A 20,508-nucleotide genomic window follows, 5' to 3' on the forward strand; every position below is an offset into this window, starting at 1 on the left:
GCAGTCTCAAGCGGTACCATGATCTGGACCAGGACTGACAGTCGCATCGGTGGCCGGAGGTAGATCTGGACTTGGATGAAGATCTATGGTGGAGCAGCACCGGGAATGACTCTGAGGAAACCGGTGCTGGGTTTGGTGCCAGGAGCTGGACCGGTACCGACCGTATCGGGAAGGAGATCTTCTTGCGACAGAGCGGCACTGTGAGTACGACTGGCGCCAAGATGGTGATCGATGCCAGGACTGCGAGCAGTGCCATGGAGGAGACCAGCGCCTGAGTCATGACCGTGACCTGCACTGGGACCGAGATTGGTTCCGACCCTTCTCGCTCTGCGATGGAGGACACATCATGGAGAGCTTCCCTATCGATGGAACAGCCCGCACCAGCGGTACTGAAGTTTGTGACGGTCCCGACTCGGTGAGCACAATCAGGTCATGAGCAGTGGAGAAAGTCTCTGGGGTGGAAGGCAGGCTGAGCTTGACCACAGTGTGCACTGGGGAGCTTATGTGCACCGGACTCAACGGCACTTGCAGCGCCGGAATCGACAGTGCCGGAGTTGGAGCCTTCGTGGGGCTGTCCAGCACAGGACGCTGCTCCAAGGGGGGCACAGGCGGTGCAGGCAACTGCACAGGAGCAGCAGGTTGCTTGCGCTGCTTCCTGGCTCCCGGAGACAGCGAGCGGTGCCTCGCTGGTAACGGTGCCAAAGACGTCTGGTGCCAGTAGTCTTTGCCAGTGCTGGGTCGATCCAGTGCTGGAGGCGTGCTTTGGACCGATGGCGCTGGGTCTCGACGCAGGGTGGAGGGCTTCGGCTAAGTGCTGCTTCCATGAGAAGCTGCTTCAAACGAAAGTCACGCTCCTTTTTTGTCCGAGGCTTGAATGCCTTACAAATGCGGCACTTATCTGATTGATGGCATTCCCCCAGGCACTTCAAACAGGAGTCATGGGGGTCTCCCATAGGCATCGGCTTGAGGCAGGCCGAGCAGGGTTTGAAACCCGGAGACCTAGGCATGGGCCCGGTACCGGGAAGGAGGGAAAGGGGGAGAAGCCCCTTACCTCCAATAACTATGTATTCTAACTACAAAACTACTATTAACTACAACTAGAAACTACTAACAACTACAGTATAATAACTATCTACAGGTATAAATGAGCAAAGAGCTAGGGAAGTGGAGATCGGCTATGCCGCACTCCACAGTTCCAACGACCGTCCCAGGTGGTAAGAAGGAACTGAGGGGGCGTTGGGTCGGCAGGGGCATATATCCGGCGCCATAAGGGCGCCACTCCAGGGGGTGCCTTAGTCGCACACCTAATTGGAATAGATATGAGCAACACACTTTGAAGAACAACAGTTATAAATGTGAGTAACCGTCTTATGTCTGGGTTCCATTTGAGAGCTTCCAATTTTTAAAAAAATGAAATATTCTTTAAGTTAACAAATATTTTTCTTTTAAAACTGTTATAACAAGGAAAGGAAAGAATCAAAGAGAAATAGGAAGTTTTCTTTTGGCTTCTAGAATTCCTTACAGATTTCTGTAGCTTGACTGCTTCCTAACTCCAGTCATTGAGATGTGCATTCAACCACCCTTCTGGAGTATTTCAGTGTCAGTATTTCATCAAATAAGAGGTTTCTTTTATGTAAAGACATGAGTTTTGCCACTTTGTGCATAAAACTCCACCAATTTGAACTGGAGTTCTGCTTTCAAATCCTAAGAGAAGTTGGCCCTTTATCACTGAATGGCTATCTTCTCTGAGCCCTGGTCTACATTGGTGGAGGAGGGGGATCAATCTAAGTGACACAACTCCAGCTACATGAATAACGTAGCTGAAGTTGATGTACTTAGATTGTCTTACCATGGTGTCTTCACTGTGGTGAGTTGACTGCTGCCACTCCCCCATCGACTCTGCCCGAGCCTCTTGCAGCACTGGAGTACTGGAGTCGACGGGAGAGAGCTCGGGGGTCGATTTATTACATCGAGACTAGACGCAATAAATTGATCCCCACTGGATCAATTGCTGTCCGGCGGGTAGTGTAGACATACCCTGAGAGAAGAAGAGGACTAAGGTTGGGAAGCGTAAGCTGTCAGAAGCTAGCTTTTTCAGTTGGCTGAATACTCAAGTCCTAATATCTCCTTGAGTCACATGCCAAGTTTTGTCACATACAGAAATCCCTCCTTTTGCCATTTCTAAACTGATTGTTGCAGTCTGTTCTAATTAGGGACTTCTCGGAAACTAACACTGGTGCAGAATGCAGTGATGATATCAGCTCTAGAGATATTTCACCCATCTCTTTTCAACTGTCCAGGCTTCTTAATGACTTTCAAGTGCAAGTAAATGTTAAGGTGTACTTTAAAAATCCAGTAAATAAAAACATGTTTAGGAAGTCTTTTCTTTTTGCTGAGATATACATTTTTAAATAAAAAAGGTCTCTTTAGACTAAACCTCTAAGGACCAAGATCCTATTAATTCAGTGTTTGGCTTGTGGAAAAAACAGCTGACTATCATTTTACCTTTCTGGCCAAGACACATAATAATTTTGTGTGGTTAAAAAAACCCATTCTAAACAATATAGTGAAGACATTTAATAAGTTTCTGTTTAGAAACAAACGAAAACCAGCCAAATATTTTGCCTTTCAGTTTCTTGTAGCTGAAACCATGGTTTTTAAATTAAACAACAGATTTTTACAGAGTTATAGGAGCCGAGCATGTGCACTGCAATGCAGAATTTGGCCCTTACAATTTGCAGTTACTTTTTAGATTACACTATTTCTAGAACAGGATAAAATTTGGCCTCTAAATTACTTGATAGTGTCTGCTTAACTGTGGACACAGTTTGACAGCATTTTTGTGGACAAGTGCACAGCATTTTTCAGCTTCTCTTCTCCTTTGTGACCTCTTCCCCCTAGCCCTCCACTCGAGTACCATATGTGCTATGCATAATATTCATCAATGTTTTCAGTGAGCGTAGTATAAGGTGAGAAATCACCAGTCTTGGTACTTTCAGACTGCTGTATAGGAAGTTTATACTTGTCTCTAACATAAAGATTTTGTGAATAGATAGCTGCTGCCACAAAAGATTCCTATGCAAATTTCCTCTTAAAAATGTCTTTGCATCACATGCCATAGTAAATTTCATGCTGCTTTCATTACTAATGCATGTAAGTCACACAAAGAGCAATAATGAAAAGCAGTCCTGTCATTTCTGAATTTTTGATGTTGTCTTAATTGCAATTATATCCTATGTATCATACAAGTAAAATTTAAGTAAGTAGGATCCTTACTGGGAATTACGGACAATCTCTATTCTTTCTCTTTTCATCTCTTCTTTTGAGAAGTGTTTTACAAACAGCTCTCCCAGGAGATTTGGCAAACTGGCAGCACTGTCACTTTTTCATTAACAACAGATTGCATTATTAAATAGTTTGGAAATCCAAGTAACTTTGGACCCATTTGCCCTTATATAGTAAATTATGAGGATAGTTTCCCATCTGCAACAGCAGTTCCCTTGCCCAAGTGGTCCTGCTCATGTAGAGAGGTGTTTTTGCATATATGTAGGATCTTTAGAGATAATTTGCTCTCTCTTCTGGCATTTGTTTTTAGAAGTGAAGCAAAAATTTTCTTTCTTTGGGGTAAAAGTTTCTCACTACCAAATTGTTGTTTCATAAAGGGAACAGGCTATCCGTAGGAGAAATGTATATTATCATATTTATATCAGAACATCACAGTGTTCTGAATTAAGGTTTATCAATATATAGCAGGGGTGGCCAACCTGAGCCCGAGAAGGAGCCAGAATTTACCAGTGTGCATTGCCAAAGAGCCACATTAACATGTCACCAGACCCCCATCAGCTCCCCCAACCTGCCCCCAGTGTTTCCCACCACTAGCAGCACTGCTGATCAGCACATAACCCTCCATTGCTGCGCCTCCCGCCCACCACAATCAGCTGTTTTGTGGTGTTCAGGAGGCTCGGGGGCGGGGAGAGGAGGAGGAGCAAGGGCGTGGCAGACTCAGGGGATGGGGTGAGGGCCTTGGGGGAAGGAGTGGAGTGGGGGCAGAGCCAAAGTTTGAGCAGTGAACACCTCCTGGCACATTGGAAAGTTGGCGCTTGTAGCTCCAGCCCTGGAGTTAACACCTATGCAAAGAGCTGCATATTAACCTCTGAAGAGCCGCATGTGGCTTCGGAGCCACAGGTTGGCCACCCCGATATATACTGTAGATTATTATGCTGAAAGAGTTCGCTCCTGTGAAGCGCTGATAGGATGCTGCATGAAGTCAGTGGGAGCTGTGTTTTCTTTGTTGCAAAATGAAGTTTTCAACTATTTCAGTCTCTTGCGTTACAGTTTTGTTTTTTGCATTGGACACCAAATACAGAAGGAAGCTATGCCCAAGCCTGAGCCCAAATAATGCTTCTTTTGACCAAATGACTGGGCAACATGTGGCATGAGCAAGAACTGCTTGTGAAGTCTTTTTTAAAATAGAACATTAATCCTTCAGATAGCAAAGTGTCATGGATAGCACTGCAGGTTTTGTCACAGTGATAAAAATGTCACAGAGAGTGATTTTTCATTTTGTCCATGACTCTTTGTGTCAGGGATTTTACTTAGTACTCATGATTTTATAGGCCATGAACCTTGAGGGGCCACCTGGTTTGTGGCCCTACCACTTTTGCTGCCACAGCCCGGCTTGGGGCAGGTGATCTGGTGGCACTAGGGCCATAGGATGGCAAGGTGTCACAGGGAGAGGACCCTGCTTGCATGCTATGGCAAGAGCCAACAGGCCAGAGTAAGGAGCTGGGTCAGGTCTGCGGTACAGGAGCTGCTGCTGCAAAGTAAGTGTTGGGCAGGCTTCTTGTACAACTCTCCTGCACCCGAGCCTTCCACCACCCAGGGGCAGGACCCGTCCCCCCCATGTGGATCTCTCCTTAAAATGGCGCTCCCGTAACTTCCCCCCAAACCCTTAAACCTGTGACTTTTACTAAATTTACCGTGACTGATGTTGACTTTTTGATTAAAAAATGCTGTGACAAATCTGCAGCCCTAGCCTTGAACAATATCAGCTGCAGTTGGCACTTGTCTCAATGTGCTGTGGTAGGATTATGTCTGTTGTACCGAGTTTTCTTCCTCCTTGTTTCTTTTCCTTGAGATTCCATTCTCAGTGAGCAGCCTATTTGCTTCCATTTCTGTCACTAACTTCTCTCCGCATCCTCACATGACTAATGGTGAATTCAGCTCACAGGATTGTGAGTGCATTGGATTCTGTTCAATGTTCTGGGCTGAGTTAACGATATGAAACTGTCTGCTTAGTGAGGGCAGACATTAAATTGATAAGTGTCTGAGAAGTGGTGAGATGTATCTGGAGAACAGTTAAACTTGAAAATGAAGGGCTGCGATTTTTGTGAATTCTCTTTCCCTGATGTTTGCAGTGTTATATAAATTTGCATTCAAACTAAAAATATGTTTTTGATCATTTTAGCCACTCTAAACATTTTTGTTGTTGTATTTCGCTTTGCATATAGATACTTCAAAACAGTCTGTAAGCTTCAGTTTAACTTTGAGCACAAGTCCCTTTTATTTATAAGCAAAGGTCAGTGAAACATACTTCCACAATTACTTTATATAAGCAATGATATATTAGCCCAAAGAAACTATGACACTCATACAGACTTTCTTTGGTGATTGGGTAAAGCACCTATCATTTGACTATAGGTCCATTTATAATACTTAAATAGAAACAAAGAAAAAACATAATACAATCCACACAACATAGCAAACCACCCAGCCAAAGCCATCCAGGCAGAAGAATAATTGCCCCAAATAATCAAGTAGTAGTAACCACATACAGGCTTCAAACTGTCATCTTACAAAAAGACTACAAATAAAAGGTGAACATTGCAAAGTGCCCTTAGGTTAACTAATTTAGTCTTTGGCAGACCGGAGGCTGGGGAGAGGGTGAAGAGAGAGACCAAGTTTTACAGTTGTGGAGAACTCAGACATCAAAAATGGTAAGTCCAAAATTACAATTGCATTACAGCTGGTGATACATTCACTAGTATTTAAATGCCCAATTTATATTTTTAAAATATCAACACAATTCAAACTATTCCATTTGTATCCTTCCTGCTGTTGGGATCTAATAGTCATCATGTATCAAGAAGCTAAATAGTAGTGACAGGTCTGAAAATACTCCAGTAATACTCTGTTGTAGCTGTTTATCTTGTCAATGTACTAGGAAAGATTTTGTTCTTGAGTTATTTCACCTGAAGACACAGATATTCAATTCAAATGATGTCCTCTTTTCTGCACCCGAAGCTAATTACAAAAAAAGCAAATATCTTTCTGGGATGTATTAACAGGAGTGTTGTGAGCAAGACACAAGAAGTAATTCTTCCACTGTACTTGGCGCTGATTAGTCCTCAGCTCAAATACTGTGTCCAGTTCAGGGCACCACATTTCAGAAAGATGTGGACAAATTGGAAAAAGTCCAGAGAAGAGCAACAAAAATGACTGAAGGTCTGGAAAACATGACCTCTGAGAGAAGATGGAAAAAAATGGGTTTGTTTAGTCTGGAGACAAAAAGACTGAGAGGGGACATAACAGTTTTCAAGACCATAAAAGGTGGTTATAAGAAGGAGGGAGAAAAATTGTTCTCCTTATTCTCACCCCCTGGCTTGAAAACCCTGTAGGTTTTTTCATGATCAAAAACTACCATTTGCAAACTTGAGAACCACTATGCTGTTTGGCAGCTAGTACACAAGTAAAGGGTTTACTTATACTAATACCAGATGCCAGTATTTTTCTAACTTGTCCAGTTTCAGATAAAAAGGCCTGGACTGTTCATTTGTTCCTTTTCTGAAGATTCATATTTGGCAAAACAACAACCCTACTTATATTACTGTGGCCTGGCTGGATAATACCATCAGCCCTGTTTTGGTTGCCTTTATCCAATAAGATATTTGGTTCAGCATGAGCTTTAGCATGGGGTGGGATGGGGTTATGCCTGTGCTTTGTGCATCTTGCCTGACATGTGGGTACTGCTCCACTAAAAGACAGAATAGTTTGTGTGTGTCCATTTGATAGGCAAATCCCAGGATAAAACGTGACAGGGGGGAGATCGTCAACTAGTGTAAAGTGTCATAGCTCCATTGAAGTCAACAGCTGAGAATCTTCCCCAAGGGATGTTGATGATATCCAGATGACTTTGTTACTACTTTGGAGCTCTCTGCGATTGAGTTCTTCTCCTCTCATGAGTTATCAAGACTTATTTTTCAGGGTGATTTCAATGTCCATGTCCAGAATAAGTCTCAAGCTTTCACTCAGTGACTCCCTGATATAGCTTCAGGCTCAGCCTGGACACGTTGAAGGAATTAAAAGAATAGCTTTGTCATGGCCTAAATATAATAATTGCTGTTTCCTAATGGTATCCCCACCTCTTTTGGAGTAGATGGACTGTTATAATGGTTCATCATAGGAGCTAACAGACTCAGGTAGGTTCTAAGTACCTCTAGGCAGGGCTCTCCCCTTCCCCCAGGGCCTCAGGGACATGCTAGCAGCCAGCTGCTTCCGAGAGCAGCATGGGGCTATGGCAGGCAAGCAGCCTGGCTGAGCTCTGCTGCACTGCCAGCCGGGAGCCACCTGTGGTAAGTGCCTCCTGGCCAGAGCCTGAACCTCGCACCCCCTCCTTCATCCCACCACCCTGCCTAAGATCAGACTCTCCCTCCTGCACCCTAACTCTTTCCCAGACCCTGCACCCCCTCCTGCACCCCAATCCCCTGCCCCCTCCAGCATCAAGCTCCCTCCCAGGAAAAAGACTTGTCTACAGGGTCCCCACAAAATCTAATAGCTCCAGGCTCACAGGAGAGTTAACCCAGTCCTTCCTCTAGGGCAGTGGTCTTCAACCTTTTCATGGACAAGATCATTTTTTGAATTTAAGATCAACCCAGGATCTATCCTGCCCCTTCTCTGAGGCCCCTTTCCTTCCCTGAGGCCCTGCCCACTCATTCCATTCCCCCCTCGCTTGCTGTCTCCCACCCTCACTTTCACTGGGCTGGGGTAAGGGGTTGGGGTGTGGGAGGGGATGCAGGCTCTAGGCTGGGGTCTATGGGTTCAGAGTCTGGGAGGAGGCTTTGGGCTGAGTCTGGGGCAGAGGATTGAGATGCAGGAGTGAGGGGTGCAAGCTCTTGGAGGGAGTTTGGGTGCAGGGATCATATGATCACACTGCACCTCATCTCACAGAATCCACTGGACATTTCATGAATTTTACTTTTTATTAGTGTCATTTGTGATTTATAGATCCAAAATCCTTCAGGGATGTCACAAATCAGTGTAACATTCTCAACTGTGGGATGTGCACTGGCTGAGCCTGGGGCAGGGGCTTGGGGTGCAGGAGTGAGGGGTGCTACGGCTGGGAGGCACTTACACAGGTGGCTCCTGGCTGGCAGCACAGTAGGGCTCAGGCAGGCTGGCTGCCTGCCTGCTGTGGCCCCATGCCATTCCCGGAAGCGACTGGCTGCTGGCACATCTCTGCGGCCCTTGGAGGAAGGGTGGCAGCAGGTTTCCATGTGCTGCCTGTGCCCACAAGCGGCGCCCCCGCAGCTCCCATTGGCTGGTTCCTGGCTAATGGGAGCTGCGGGGACAGTGCTAGCTGCAGGGGCAGCGTGCAGAGCTGCCTTCCAGCCCCCCATCCCTCCAGGGGCTGCAGAGATGTGCCAGTAGCTAGCCACTTTCAAAAGTGGCATGGGACCACGGCAGGCCTGCCTGAGCCGCCGGACTTTTAGCAGTCCAGAGATTGTGATCGACTGGCAGAGGCTTCAGGATTGACCAGTTGATCGTGATTGATGGGTGGTGACCACTGCTTTGAAGTGTAATGGATGCCACATCACTACTGTAAACAAGGATATGATTTGAGAACGGGCACAGTAATGTTTTCATTTAATTTATATGGCGCTGGTGAAAATATGAACTGTAACATTGCTGGGAATCACCAGGTGATTCTCTTAGAGATACTTCTAATTCTTTTTATTTGAACGTACAGAATAAGCATAATCTCTGGGAGGAATGCTCATGGTCAGCTATGATGCAGTTATTTTTTAAATGGAGCATGGTGGCAACAGATTTTCTTCTTTGTCTGTTGCAATCCTTCTTGGGTGTAGTTATTTTTTGCTTGTTTTGTGGTTATAACATGTAGCAAAGCAATCTATGGTGCCGAAACATTAACTTTACAGAAGATTTGCCAAATCAACTTTCAGTGAAATTAAATATTGGGTTCCTTGACTGTAAATGACTTTTCATAAATAAAACCATAGGTCCCCAATATTCTGCTAGATTTCCTGAGGGCTAAGCCAGTTTGAGGTTCCACTGAGGCAGAATATTTGTTTTTCTGGAATTAATCTGTGAAGATTTTTCTTTAAAATTGAATTGTTTTGGTTTTGATTATTTCTAAATAAATAACATATATTCTGAAGATATTAAAGGCCAGCTATTTTCTGATTGCTCATTTGTTTAAACAGACTTTTGAATTGTAAATAATGTATTAAGGTAAAGCAGTCACAGAACAGAAATGTCTCAAATGGCAAAAATAATTACCAATAAATAAATCTCAAGTGATTAAATGTAACAAATGGAAGGACTGTAACATAGACTTGAAAGAGTTGCAATACAAGAGCAAACAAAAAGAGAGAACAATCCCAGTGATCATAGAAGCAAGTAGAGATGTAATGGGCAGGTAGTGATCAGTGGACAGGGTGGGCATAGGGATGTTTCGCTCCCCTGTGTAGTATGTGTAGTATGAATTCCATTGAATGCCACTAAGTTCCTGTTAAAAATAACAATAAAAAGAAAACCCCAGGATGGGTAAACTTTCAGTCCATAGAACTATGGCTTGTTTCAAAAGGCAGCAGTTTAATCAATACATTTCAGGCCGTTAGTTTTACTCTTCCAGAGCTGGTTGTCCCATTGTACAAGACTTGCATGTAAACGTTTGTGCAAAGCTTAAAATATTTAGTATTAGACTTGTTGGAGCCCTGATCCTCTGTTAAATTAAACTATTGTGTGCAGTTGTTCTTTGCATGACTGCATATTATGTACAAGTGGAATCAAGATAATGCATCATTGATACAATGCTGCCTCCCCAGAAAGAAGTGGATGTTATCAAACAGGAATTCATAAAAAACATCAGTGAAGTTGGAAGCCTTCTAGTAGGTTGGTGCTACATATTTACAGTTGATATCCTTATTAACAGGAGAGGCAACTTGTGATGGAGTAGGGGCTGTCTGTGTGGGGGATGGGAGAGCTGGGGATGACTTTAGGTGAGGGACAGGACCTAAGCCTGTAACCTGGGCCAGGTAGGGGGGAGGGGTGTCAGCACCTTGGCCAGGAAGCTGGACAAAGGAATCGGCCAGCTGGAGGAGGGGAGTTTTTTTTAGTTTCGGTTTTGGGCTGGGTGGTTGGAATTCAGGGAGCTAAGCTTCCTGGACCCTAGAGGGGCTTGATTGAGGGGTCCTGGCTGTGCCTCCAAGCTCTGCTGTAACCTGCATTCCTGTTGTCCAATAAACCTTCTGTTTTACTAGCTGGCTGAGAGTCACTGTGAGTCCCAGGAAGAGGGGTGCAGGGCTGGACTCCCCCACACTCTGTGACACAACTAAAGAAAACTGATAGAAAACTAGGTAGCTGCCTGGTTCACACAATTTTCCCTAACAGCATAGTATGAAAATAGTTTGAGGTAATGTTTGGCAACTACTTGTTTATGAATCTCTTGTCTTATCTGTAGGGAGTAGGGAGAGACTCTTGTTAGCCAGATACATCTCTGATCAGGGATAGTTTTTTGATTGGTGGGGCCCCAAGCTATCTGAGAAGGGCAGAGGTGTGGGGAGGATTAAGCAGTGGATTTCCTCCATTCCAATCCCATTTGGCAGTAAATTTCCTCCAACTGTCAGACCGGCTTCTGGAATGGAGAGTGGGTCACCCTGTGAATTGCTAAATCAGCACAAAAATATGGGGGATTTAGAGGGAGTACAGAAGTATAGGGACCAAACAGTTGCTTGCATTGCATGTGCCTAGGACCAAATTTGCTTGTGTCTAAATGGATATTTATGACTTCATTTTTTTTACCCCAGCAATGCTGGATACTTAACCATACCAGACTGACCCCTGGAGAAACACTGTTATTTTGTTTTTCTGCATCGCACATAACATGGTATTAGTTGCTGAGCTGCACAATTAGTTTTTTTTCCAAATTCAACATTCTGCTCTCTCTTGACCGTCTCTAGTACAGACTGATTGGTTAAGAGCGTCACTAGGGGCATCTGAATGGCTAATCTAATGCTGTCTTGTGTATTGGTGCCACAGCTGGTCAGGTTATTCCCTTCTGTAGGGAGTATGGTTTATTCTGTACTGGTGTTTTTAAAATATAGGTACTGTTGTTCCATGTTACACATGTTTTATTCTCTGAAGTGTGGTCTCTGCAAGGAGAACTAATTCACAAATGTGTCTTCAGAACAAGAAATTGCAACTATTAAGTGAAAACTCAGACTTCAGTAAAAGTTGATCTTTAACCTAAGATGCTTTTTAATACTTGAGCCCCAAGAAGTGGGATTTTGTTATGTCAAATGCTAATGGAAAATGTTAAAGTGGTGATTCGTACAAAAAGCACTAGATACGTTGCCACCAATATCCTGATGTTTAAATTGTATTTTGTTCTATCTTCATAATCCTTCATTTATATATTTCACCTTGGCACTTTCTAGAGATGATATTAAATCTTGTTTACACTAGAGAATTCCACAAAAACAAAACAAAACAAACTGGTACACTCATCAGACTACCCAAATTGGTACCAGGACATCTGGGAGCCCCATTACAGATGTAGCTCTTGCAGCCCTTGCCACAAAATGGTCGTAAAAATGCCAGAAGCAGTTTGAGCCCTGTCCAAATCTATCTGTATTCATTGAATAGCTGTATTTGCAAGCCTGGCTTCTACTGGAGTCACTATAATGCACATACAGTGAATCCACAGGGCTCCAGTGAATCCTTATGGTTTCCTTATGTGGGAGCAGAACAAGATTCCATGAGTCATGAAGTGACCTGTTAAGCAGGGCTGAATTTTGAAAAGCAGTAGAAATATCAGAATAGTAAGTATTTTTGTTCTTTAGTATTTTGACATTTTAATTGGGATAATATCTATCCACAGAATCATGATTTGAACTCTATGCTACCTGAACTCATTGAGGACATTACAGGAAAGTCAAAAAGCAAAATTTAAAAGAGTTAATAGACAGAGAGCTCCAAAGCAGTTCATGTGCTCTGATGCATTCTCTTTTTCATTCTCACTGTGTCTTTTTCTCTCAATCTCTCCCCATTCTGAAATCAATTTAGGCTGGGATTTTCTATAGAGTCTATGGGGTTTAGGCTTTCAGCTTCCTGTTGGCATTAACTCATTTGAAACTCCCACCCCTAAGTGTTCTGTCTCTTCTCCCTTTCCAACTAGTGCAGCTTAACATTTTTTCTGATGTGTTAAGTGAGCTAATCAAAATGTCCAAGACAATCTAGGTTCAAACTGGTATCTGCTGTTCAGTATATAGTTTTCAGATGTTGTCCGAAGGATTTTTTTTTCTATGCACAATATAGCACATTCTGTTTACGTAACTGTAAAATGGGTCAACTCTTTTGGAGCTGTCAGCCTTCAATTGCATACACATTTAAAGCATAGCACAACAGCATATTGTAGTGATCCAACAGGGCAGAGTGATGGCTTTGGGTGTGGTTGGGTATGTAAATTAATTTTTAAAATGACTGTTTTGACTAAATTGATGGCCCTTGCATAAAGCCAGAGTAATTTGTCTTTGTAGGTGAAAGGTGTGGAGTTTCTTGATTTAAAATTAAACATAATATATACTGCTTTATTAAAATATTAATTGGAGATACATGAAGTCACCACTCCAAATAAATTGAGATATAAAATGTACAGTTTTTGGAGAGGAGAATTAACATCTAATCTGGCCAAGATGCAGGGCTACAGTGGAGCCTTTGGATTGCTCTTCTTCATTGTTTGCACAATCTGTTACGATGACTGGATCTACATAGTTGGAGATCTCACGACCTCATTTTAATCCTCCTTTCCACCTTCCATGTTGACCTATGTGGAGTCAGTAGAGACTGCTTTCAGGGAAGACTAATTAGGCTACATCTACACTGTATTTTAAAACCTATGGTAGCAAATCTCAGAGCCTGGGTCTACAGATTCAAGCTCACAGGGCTCACACTACACTGCTAAAAACCTTCCAGAAAAAAAGTTCCTTTAAAAACACACCAAAAAACCCAAGCATGAACATCCCCCGGGGATGTTTTACTGTTTAAAAATCATATTTAAATAGCATAGTTGCAGCGCTTTTAAAGCCAAAAAATTCATGATTGAGTCTGAGTCTGCCCCATATTTCAGGATGATGTAAGCTCCCCACTCTTATCCCTCCAGAACAGAATGATTTCAGGGCAAAACATGAGCTATAGCTTTGGATTTTCTGACTTTTTCAATATGTGTCAGCGGTTAATGTTAATATTAATAAGTGGGTTTGCTTAGTGGTTTTCCTGGATTCCTCTTGAATCCTTAGCCCTCAAATGTCATGGTGACTTGTCCCTCTGCTGGGGGAGGACTGGCTGCAGTTCTGAGTTGCCTGTTAGAGATCACTTGAAGAGCAAGGTTATGCTTTATCTCTGTGCAGAGCACTAATTCTCCAGCACTTTTCAGCTCTTGCTGGGATTAATGTTCTTTAAACAGATTTTATAATGACTAGATTAACAATACATTACTAATGTCAATTAGAGTTGGGCCCAAACTATGATATTTGCCTCTAGTTTGGGATACAAATTATCATGAAACTCATGTGTAATTATCAAGGGTCCTATTTGGACTATAAATGATGACTAAAACTTCTATCTTTATCAATTAAGTTTTCCCTCAAGTTTTGTCCTACAAATTAGCATGAGAAACAACAATACTGCAAATAAATTACGTTCCCTACAACTGTTTCCTTTAAAGATTATCCAAATACATAAGTGCACCTGAAAAACTAAATAAAATTAAGTTAAATGTGCTGCAACATACAATTCCCCACGTAAGATAAAGAACAGAAGAGAAGAGAGCTTGAAAATGAGCGAATTCTGGCTCTAGATGAAAATGCTGCAATTGAAAACTTTCCAGAACAACATGTACTTGGATCAGTATTAAAGAGAAGTTCTTCGAATGTCTAAGCCAAATGACCTAGCATGCTGATAGTGCAGGGCATATTTCACAGTTGTATAAATATTTAAACTGTTTTCCAGCCTATAAGACAAGTAAATTAGATTTTTTTTAGCTAAAAATAAAACCAACTTTTGTTACTACCTTGTAATAACCCATCTTTATTCTGAACTTGACTAGAATTGGTCATTACTGCTATATTATCACTACAGAGAAGTACTTTATTCATGCTTCATTGCAATAGGACACAAGCTTTCTGACATCTCAGTGAATTTTATACAAAAACATCTGAAAGTTATATTGATGCACATGGTCTGTTTTTCCTCTGGCTGGCTACAGTTTTGGGGAATCCTTTCCAATTCAAGGCAATATCTAATAATTGCATACCCTTTGTTGCATTGTAATTAGGGCCCTACCAAATTCATGGCTGTGAAAAACACAGCACGCACTGTGAAATCTGGTCTCCCCTGGGAAATCTGGTCTTTTGTGAACTTTTAACCTCTACTATACAGATTTCACGGGAGAGAACAGTGTTTGTCAAACTGGGGTTCCCAACGCAAAAGAGGATGGGGTGGGGGGGGGTCACAGTGTTATTGTAGGGTGTTGTGGTATTGCCACCCTTACTTCTGCATTGCCTTCAGTGGCCAGAGAGTGGAAGCTGCTGGCCAGGTGCCCAGCTCTGAAGTCAGTGTCCCACCAGCAGCAACGCAAGAGTGAGAGTAGCAATACCATACCATGCCACACTTACTTCTGTGCTGCTGCCTTCAGAGTTGAATCAGGACCCCTACCTAGAGTTACAACACTGTGAAATTTCTGATTTAAATATCAGAAATATTGCAATGTATGACTTTTAAAATTCTATGATCATAAAATTGACCATAATGGACCATGAATTTGGTAGGGCCCTAATTATAATGCATTTGAATTAGCCAGTGCAAACATGGAAGAGTTTTTCAAATGTTAACAATGATGAATACTTGTTCAAGCAAGCTTGAAAACAGCTTGCTATTTCATTTTTTCTTCTGTTTTCTTTGTTCTCATTATTTTCTTTCCTTTTCTTACTTTTTTCCATGTCTTATCTCACTCATCTAAATCTTTCTTCCCACTTTGCTGTCTCATGTTTTCGTTTCCCTTCTCCATTTCTGTTTCCTGCTCTTCAGTCATATGTGTAATGATTATGACAAAGATCCTTCTAGTATACTGGAATCTGGTAGGGATCTTACTGAATAAACTCTTTACTAATGTTATCACCAACAGAAATAATTATAAAATGGATAGTAGTCAGTAGTTTGTCATACAGATGATTTGTTAATAATGGAACAGTGTTTATTTTGAGTAGTGCGCTCTGAGCATTGATTTTTGTAGTGTAATAGTGCATATTTAATACCTTGTAAATGACCTTAAGACTACAAGTGTAAATTACTATCTCTCACTAAACATATTTCTAGAAAAAAATAAGTGTGTATGTGTGTGCGTTTTATCTTTCATAGATTACAGAATGAAAAATGGATGAATGTAAGACCCGGTGACATCATTAAACTGGAGAATAATACATTTGTAGCTGTAAGTAGTTCAAATATTTTCTTCCATAGTACATGTCACAGAGAAATAAAATAGTAACAAATACTTGCCTCTCTCTATCTTTCTGTGTGTATTGTGTGGCTGTTTCCCCTTGTTTCCCACATGCATTGATACCCTCTTTGGAAATGAGGGCTTGTCTACACTACCGGCCGGATCAGAGGGCAGCGATTGATCCAGCGGGGGTCAATTAATCGTTTCTAGTATAGATGCAATAAACTGACAACTGAGCTCTCTCCCATCGACTTTGGTACTCCACCAAAATGAGGAGCACAAGCGGAGTTGACGGGAGAGCGTCAGACGTCTACTTACCACAATGAAGACACCGCAGTAAGTAGATCTAAGTACGCTGACTTCAGCTACGCTATTCACAAAATTGAAGTTGCATCGACCCTGCGCGGTAGTGTAGACAAGCCCTTGCTTTGACTCTGTATAACTTAAAATACTTTTCTCAGGAGGATGGTATTGTAATCAAACACAAATATACATCTGAGTAATGTTTAAAGCTTTATTTACATGTAAAGAAAACCACTCTTCACTTACTTCTTTGTGCTTATGTAAAATAAAGACCTAAAAGTGTATTTATAGCACATCCTGTCAAGGTCTATTATATTATAAATTCTCCATCAAAAATACTATGATCTGTCAAGTAAAAGTGGGCACACTTTTTATGATGTGAAGTACTGACATCACCAAGACAGCAATAACTTTTTCTAGCCCTATCCAGTAGTGAAGGCACTATGCATGCACGGTATGCTGAATCACCTGTACCCAAAATCCTGCAGGAATTTTTCATTGCAAAACCTTAATGTTCATGAATGGGAACCATTTTAAATATGAAAAGACTCACTTTTACAAATTTTAGAGTAGATTATCCTCTAATTTCAATGGAAGTACACTGATTTATGCTGTCTAAAGATCTGTACCTTGTGTAAAAAAAAAAAAAAATGTCAATTCATCCACCTCATGGATTTATTGAAGTCATTGAAGCTGTGCCAGTTTATACCAGGTGAGGATCTGGTCCATAAAGTCTGTATGCATGTTTTCTCTGGAAATTTAGGGGAAAAAATTAAATTTGTTTCAGACATGAGAATTTGAAAGAAATATTTGTGCTATATATTTAGATAAGAAAAATTACAGAGAACATGGTGGTGTATCTTGGAACTTTTTTGTATCTTATATGAGCCTTTTATCAATCCTTTTACAGCTTTGCGAGATGACAGAATATATTTAACATCACTTTTTTTTTCACAGGCTGATTTGTTACTTCTGTCTAGCAGTGAACCACATGGTCTCTGTTACATTGAAACAGCTGAGCTTGATGGGTAAGTTTTAATCTGTTAGAGTAGTTAACAGAATAACATAATACATTAAAAATATATTATTTATGTGTGTATGGCACGTGGACACCAGCTATTGATCACAGATATATTTTTTCCTAATGTTCTTCTTCTAGTGGCTTCTACATAGTCCCACCCTTGGGATATGCTTGTGGTGCAGCTCTGACAGTTTTATACTTAATAGCAGTGAAGTTGAAACACTTTTGCACCCCTTCTACCCTTCCTCTTGCTATTCCTGAATGTTATGAGGGCAAGGATATAAATGGAGGTGTGACACTCCAGTTTCTTCTGTTCCTTCCCATTGTGGTTGTGGAGACTGGATCCTCCCTGGATCCTCTTCCTCAATCTACAGTGCCATTGGATAGTTTCAGTTCTTGGTTGGTTAGTTTTGGACTGAGTTAAGTCCTTTATATTGTATTATTTTATTTGAAATTCTTTTTTAAATTTTTATTTATTGCGGCTCCTCTAGGTTCTGCACTCCAGTGCAGTCTGATGGATCCTATGGTAGTTCCAAAAGGAAAGTAGCTAGGATTTTATCCTTCCATCTTTCCCACCTCTGATGGCCAGATTGGGACTGCCACCTGATGTGCCTAGACTACCTCTGAGCCCGTTTTTCCTGCCAGCTTCAGACTTCAGTACCTTGCCTTGTTTGAGCCAGACATGCTTGCTGCAAACACAGATCCAAGTCTGAACTACATCCCCCACAAGCTGCAGGCTTAACTGAAAACAGCTTAAGAAGTACTCCTTTCTCCAGCACTCCTATACTCAGCTCCCAATGGTGTCCAAACCCCAAATAAATCCATTTTACCCTGTATAAATCTATTTTAACCCCCGGGTATTAATATTTACTCTGGTTAATTAATAAGTAAAAAGTGATTTTATTAAATACAAAAAGTAGTATTTAAGTGGTTCCAAGTAATAACAGATAGACCAAAGTAAATTACCAACCAAAACAAAATAAAACACGCATGTCTAAGCCTAATACAGTAGCAAACTAAATGCAGGTAAATCTCACCCTCAGAGATGTTCCAATAAGCTTCAGATTAGCCTCCGTCTGGTCTGGGTCCAGCAGTCACTCACCTCCCTGTAGTTACTGTTCTTTGTTCCAATTTCTTTCAGGCATTCTTTGGGGTGGAGAGGTTATCTCATGAGCCAGCTGAAGACAAAATGGAGGGGGCTTTGTAGAGTAGTACTTCAATCATTGTTTAATTAAGACTCCATGTCCCACCTTCCTCATTTCACAGTACTGCTTATCAGATTATCCCAAGAGTGGAAATATATAGAGACCACTCAAAGTAAAGCTTTAGCCAGAGTATTTTTATATGAACTCCACATGTTCACAATCCCCATCTGTCTCAGCCTCTTCCTCAGAGACCTTATTACAGCCATGGACCTGAGGAGTCATTGGAAGGAGCCAGAGCAGCATGCCACTGTTTTATAGTTTCTCTGTCAGAACATTCAGGAACAGTGAGGGGAGGGGCTTGAGGGGTGTGAGAGAGCTGCAATGGCACTTGAGAGGACAAATAATACTGGTCACTGGATGAGTAGTTTTCTGCTCTCTGAGTGACCAGAGCAGGGGCTGCACTAGAGTAATCAGGAATCTGCTAGAACCAATTAAGGCAGACAGGCTGATTAGATCACCTGCAGCCAATCAAGGCAGGCTAATCAGGGCACCTGGGTTTAAAAAGGAGCTCACTCCAGTCAGGGAGGGGGGAGCCAGAGGAGAGGAAGTGCATGTGAGGAGCTGGGAGCAAGGATCTGAGAGTGAGAGGATGTGCTGCTGGAGGACTAAGGAGTACAGGCGTTATCAGACACCAGGAGGAAGGTCCTGTGGTGAGGATAAAGAAGGTGTTTGGAGGAGGCCATGAGGAAGTAGCCCAGGGAGTTGTAGCTGTCATGCAGCTGTTACAGGAGACACTATAAACAGCTGCAATCCACAGGGCCCTGGGCTGGAACCCAGAGTAGAGGGTGGGCCCGGGTTCCCCCCAAACCTCCCGACTCCTGATCAGACACAGGAGGAGTTGATCCAGACTGTGGGGAAGATCACTGAGGTGAGCAAATCTGCCAATAAGTGCAGGACCCACCAATGTAGAGGAGGAACTTTGTCACACACTGCTAGCACATCCCAAGGGTGGGAATGTGTAGAATCTGTCTCAGAGAACTCCAGTTACAGGTGATTAGTGTGTGAATGATGTAGTTGTCAAATGCAGGACATTTGAACAGTTTAAAATACATTCATGTGATGATCATCACAAGTTCAGGGCTTGTGTCTTTAGTGCTTATACAGCACCTACTGCAATGTAGGTGCTACTAGAAATGGATAACAAATAATAATTAAGGAAGTCACATTTTTCTTTGTGCTCATTGGTGTCATATACTCCGATACCATGGTGATAAATGACAGTATAAGAACCTAAATAGTCTGATGTGAATGATAGTTCATGTAGATTAATAGTCTTACATAAGACCAAAAAATGTAATGAAGTATAAAACTGAATAACAGATAGAAAAAAATAAATTAATCATAATAAAACCAAAGTAAAAAAACCTACTCCAGCAAACTCATTTATAGCATATCTAACTATATGAACCTTTCATACTGAGTTTCTGACTACAAAGAGAGACTCCTGGGAATAGTTTCCACCAACCATATGCAAGTGTGTTCACTTAGGAAATGTTGCACTTCTTTCTAGAAAAGTATGTGATCTTTAACATTATGTTTTCCTGCCTTAAAGCTCAGCAGTTGAGGACACATCCAAAGTTCTAGACCTCTTTATTTGGAATACAGTAACACCCCACTTAACGTCCTCTTGTTTAACGTTGTTTCGATGTTATGTCCCTGCTCCATTACAGAACATGCTAGTTTAAAGTTGTGCAATGCTCCTCTATAACGTCGTTTTGCTGCCTGCTTTGTCCACGGCCGGCAGCTCCCCTATCAGTGCCTCCCGCCTGCCAGCAGACCCCGTGTACCAGCACCTTCCCCCTGCTCCTCCCACCTCCTGCCCGCGGTAATCAGCTGTCTTGTGGCTTTCAGGAGGCTGAGGGGAGGAGCGAGGACATGGCGCACAGCCTCCCCCATCCCTCCCCTGCCTCCTGCCCGCGGCAATCAGCTGGTTTGTGGCATTCAAGAGGTAGGGGAGGGAGGGGGGAGCCGCATCCTCGCTCCTCCCTGAGCCTCCTGAACACCGCAAACCAGCTGATTGCCAGGGGAGCTGATGAGGGGCTGCCAGCCTGTTTAATACCTCTATTAAAACCTGTTTAATACCTATATTAAATTGCTTGTTTAAAATGTATCTAATGCCTTTTGTCTGGCAAAAAAAAATGTCCGTGGAGCGTAACCTCCCCTATTTACATTAATTCTTATGG

At 42.3% G+C, this 20,508-nt stretch overlaps 1 protein-coding gene across 2 annotated transcripts in view; it reads left to right on the forward strand.

Moving 5' to 3' along the window:
- The window catches only part of ATP8B4 (ATPase phospholipid transporting 8B4 (putative)), a 155,500-nt gene that overhangs the window by 57,250 nt on the left and 77,742 nt on the right, over positions 1–20,508 (forward strand). For both annotated transcript variants that reach the window (XM_030578889.1, XM_030578888.1), the window contains 2 exons: positions 15,715–15,787; positions 17,057–17,127. In XM_030578889.1, the coding sequence (XP_030434749.1) occupies positions 15,715–15,787; positions 17,057–17,127 (144 nt within the window). The remainder of the gene's footprint in view (positions 1–15,714; positions 15,788–17,056; positions 17,128–20,508) is intronic.

This window comes from Gopherus evgoodei, chromosome 10 (genome assembly GCF_007399415.2).
Source record: "Gopherus evgoodei ecotype Sinaloan lineage chromosome 10, rGopEvg1_v1.p, whole genome shotgun sequence".
NCBI classification, from domain to species: Eukaryota; Metazoa; Chordata; order Testudines; family Testudinidae; genus Gopherus; species Gopherus evgoodei.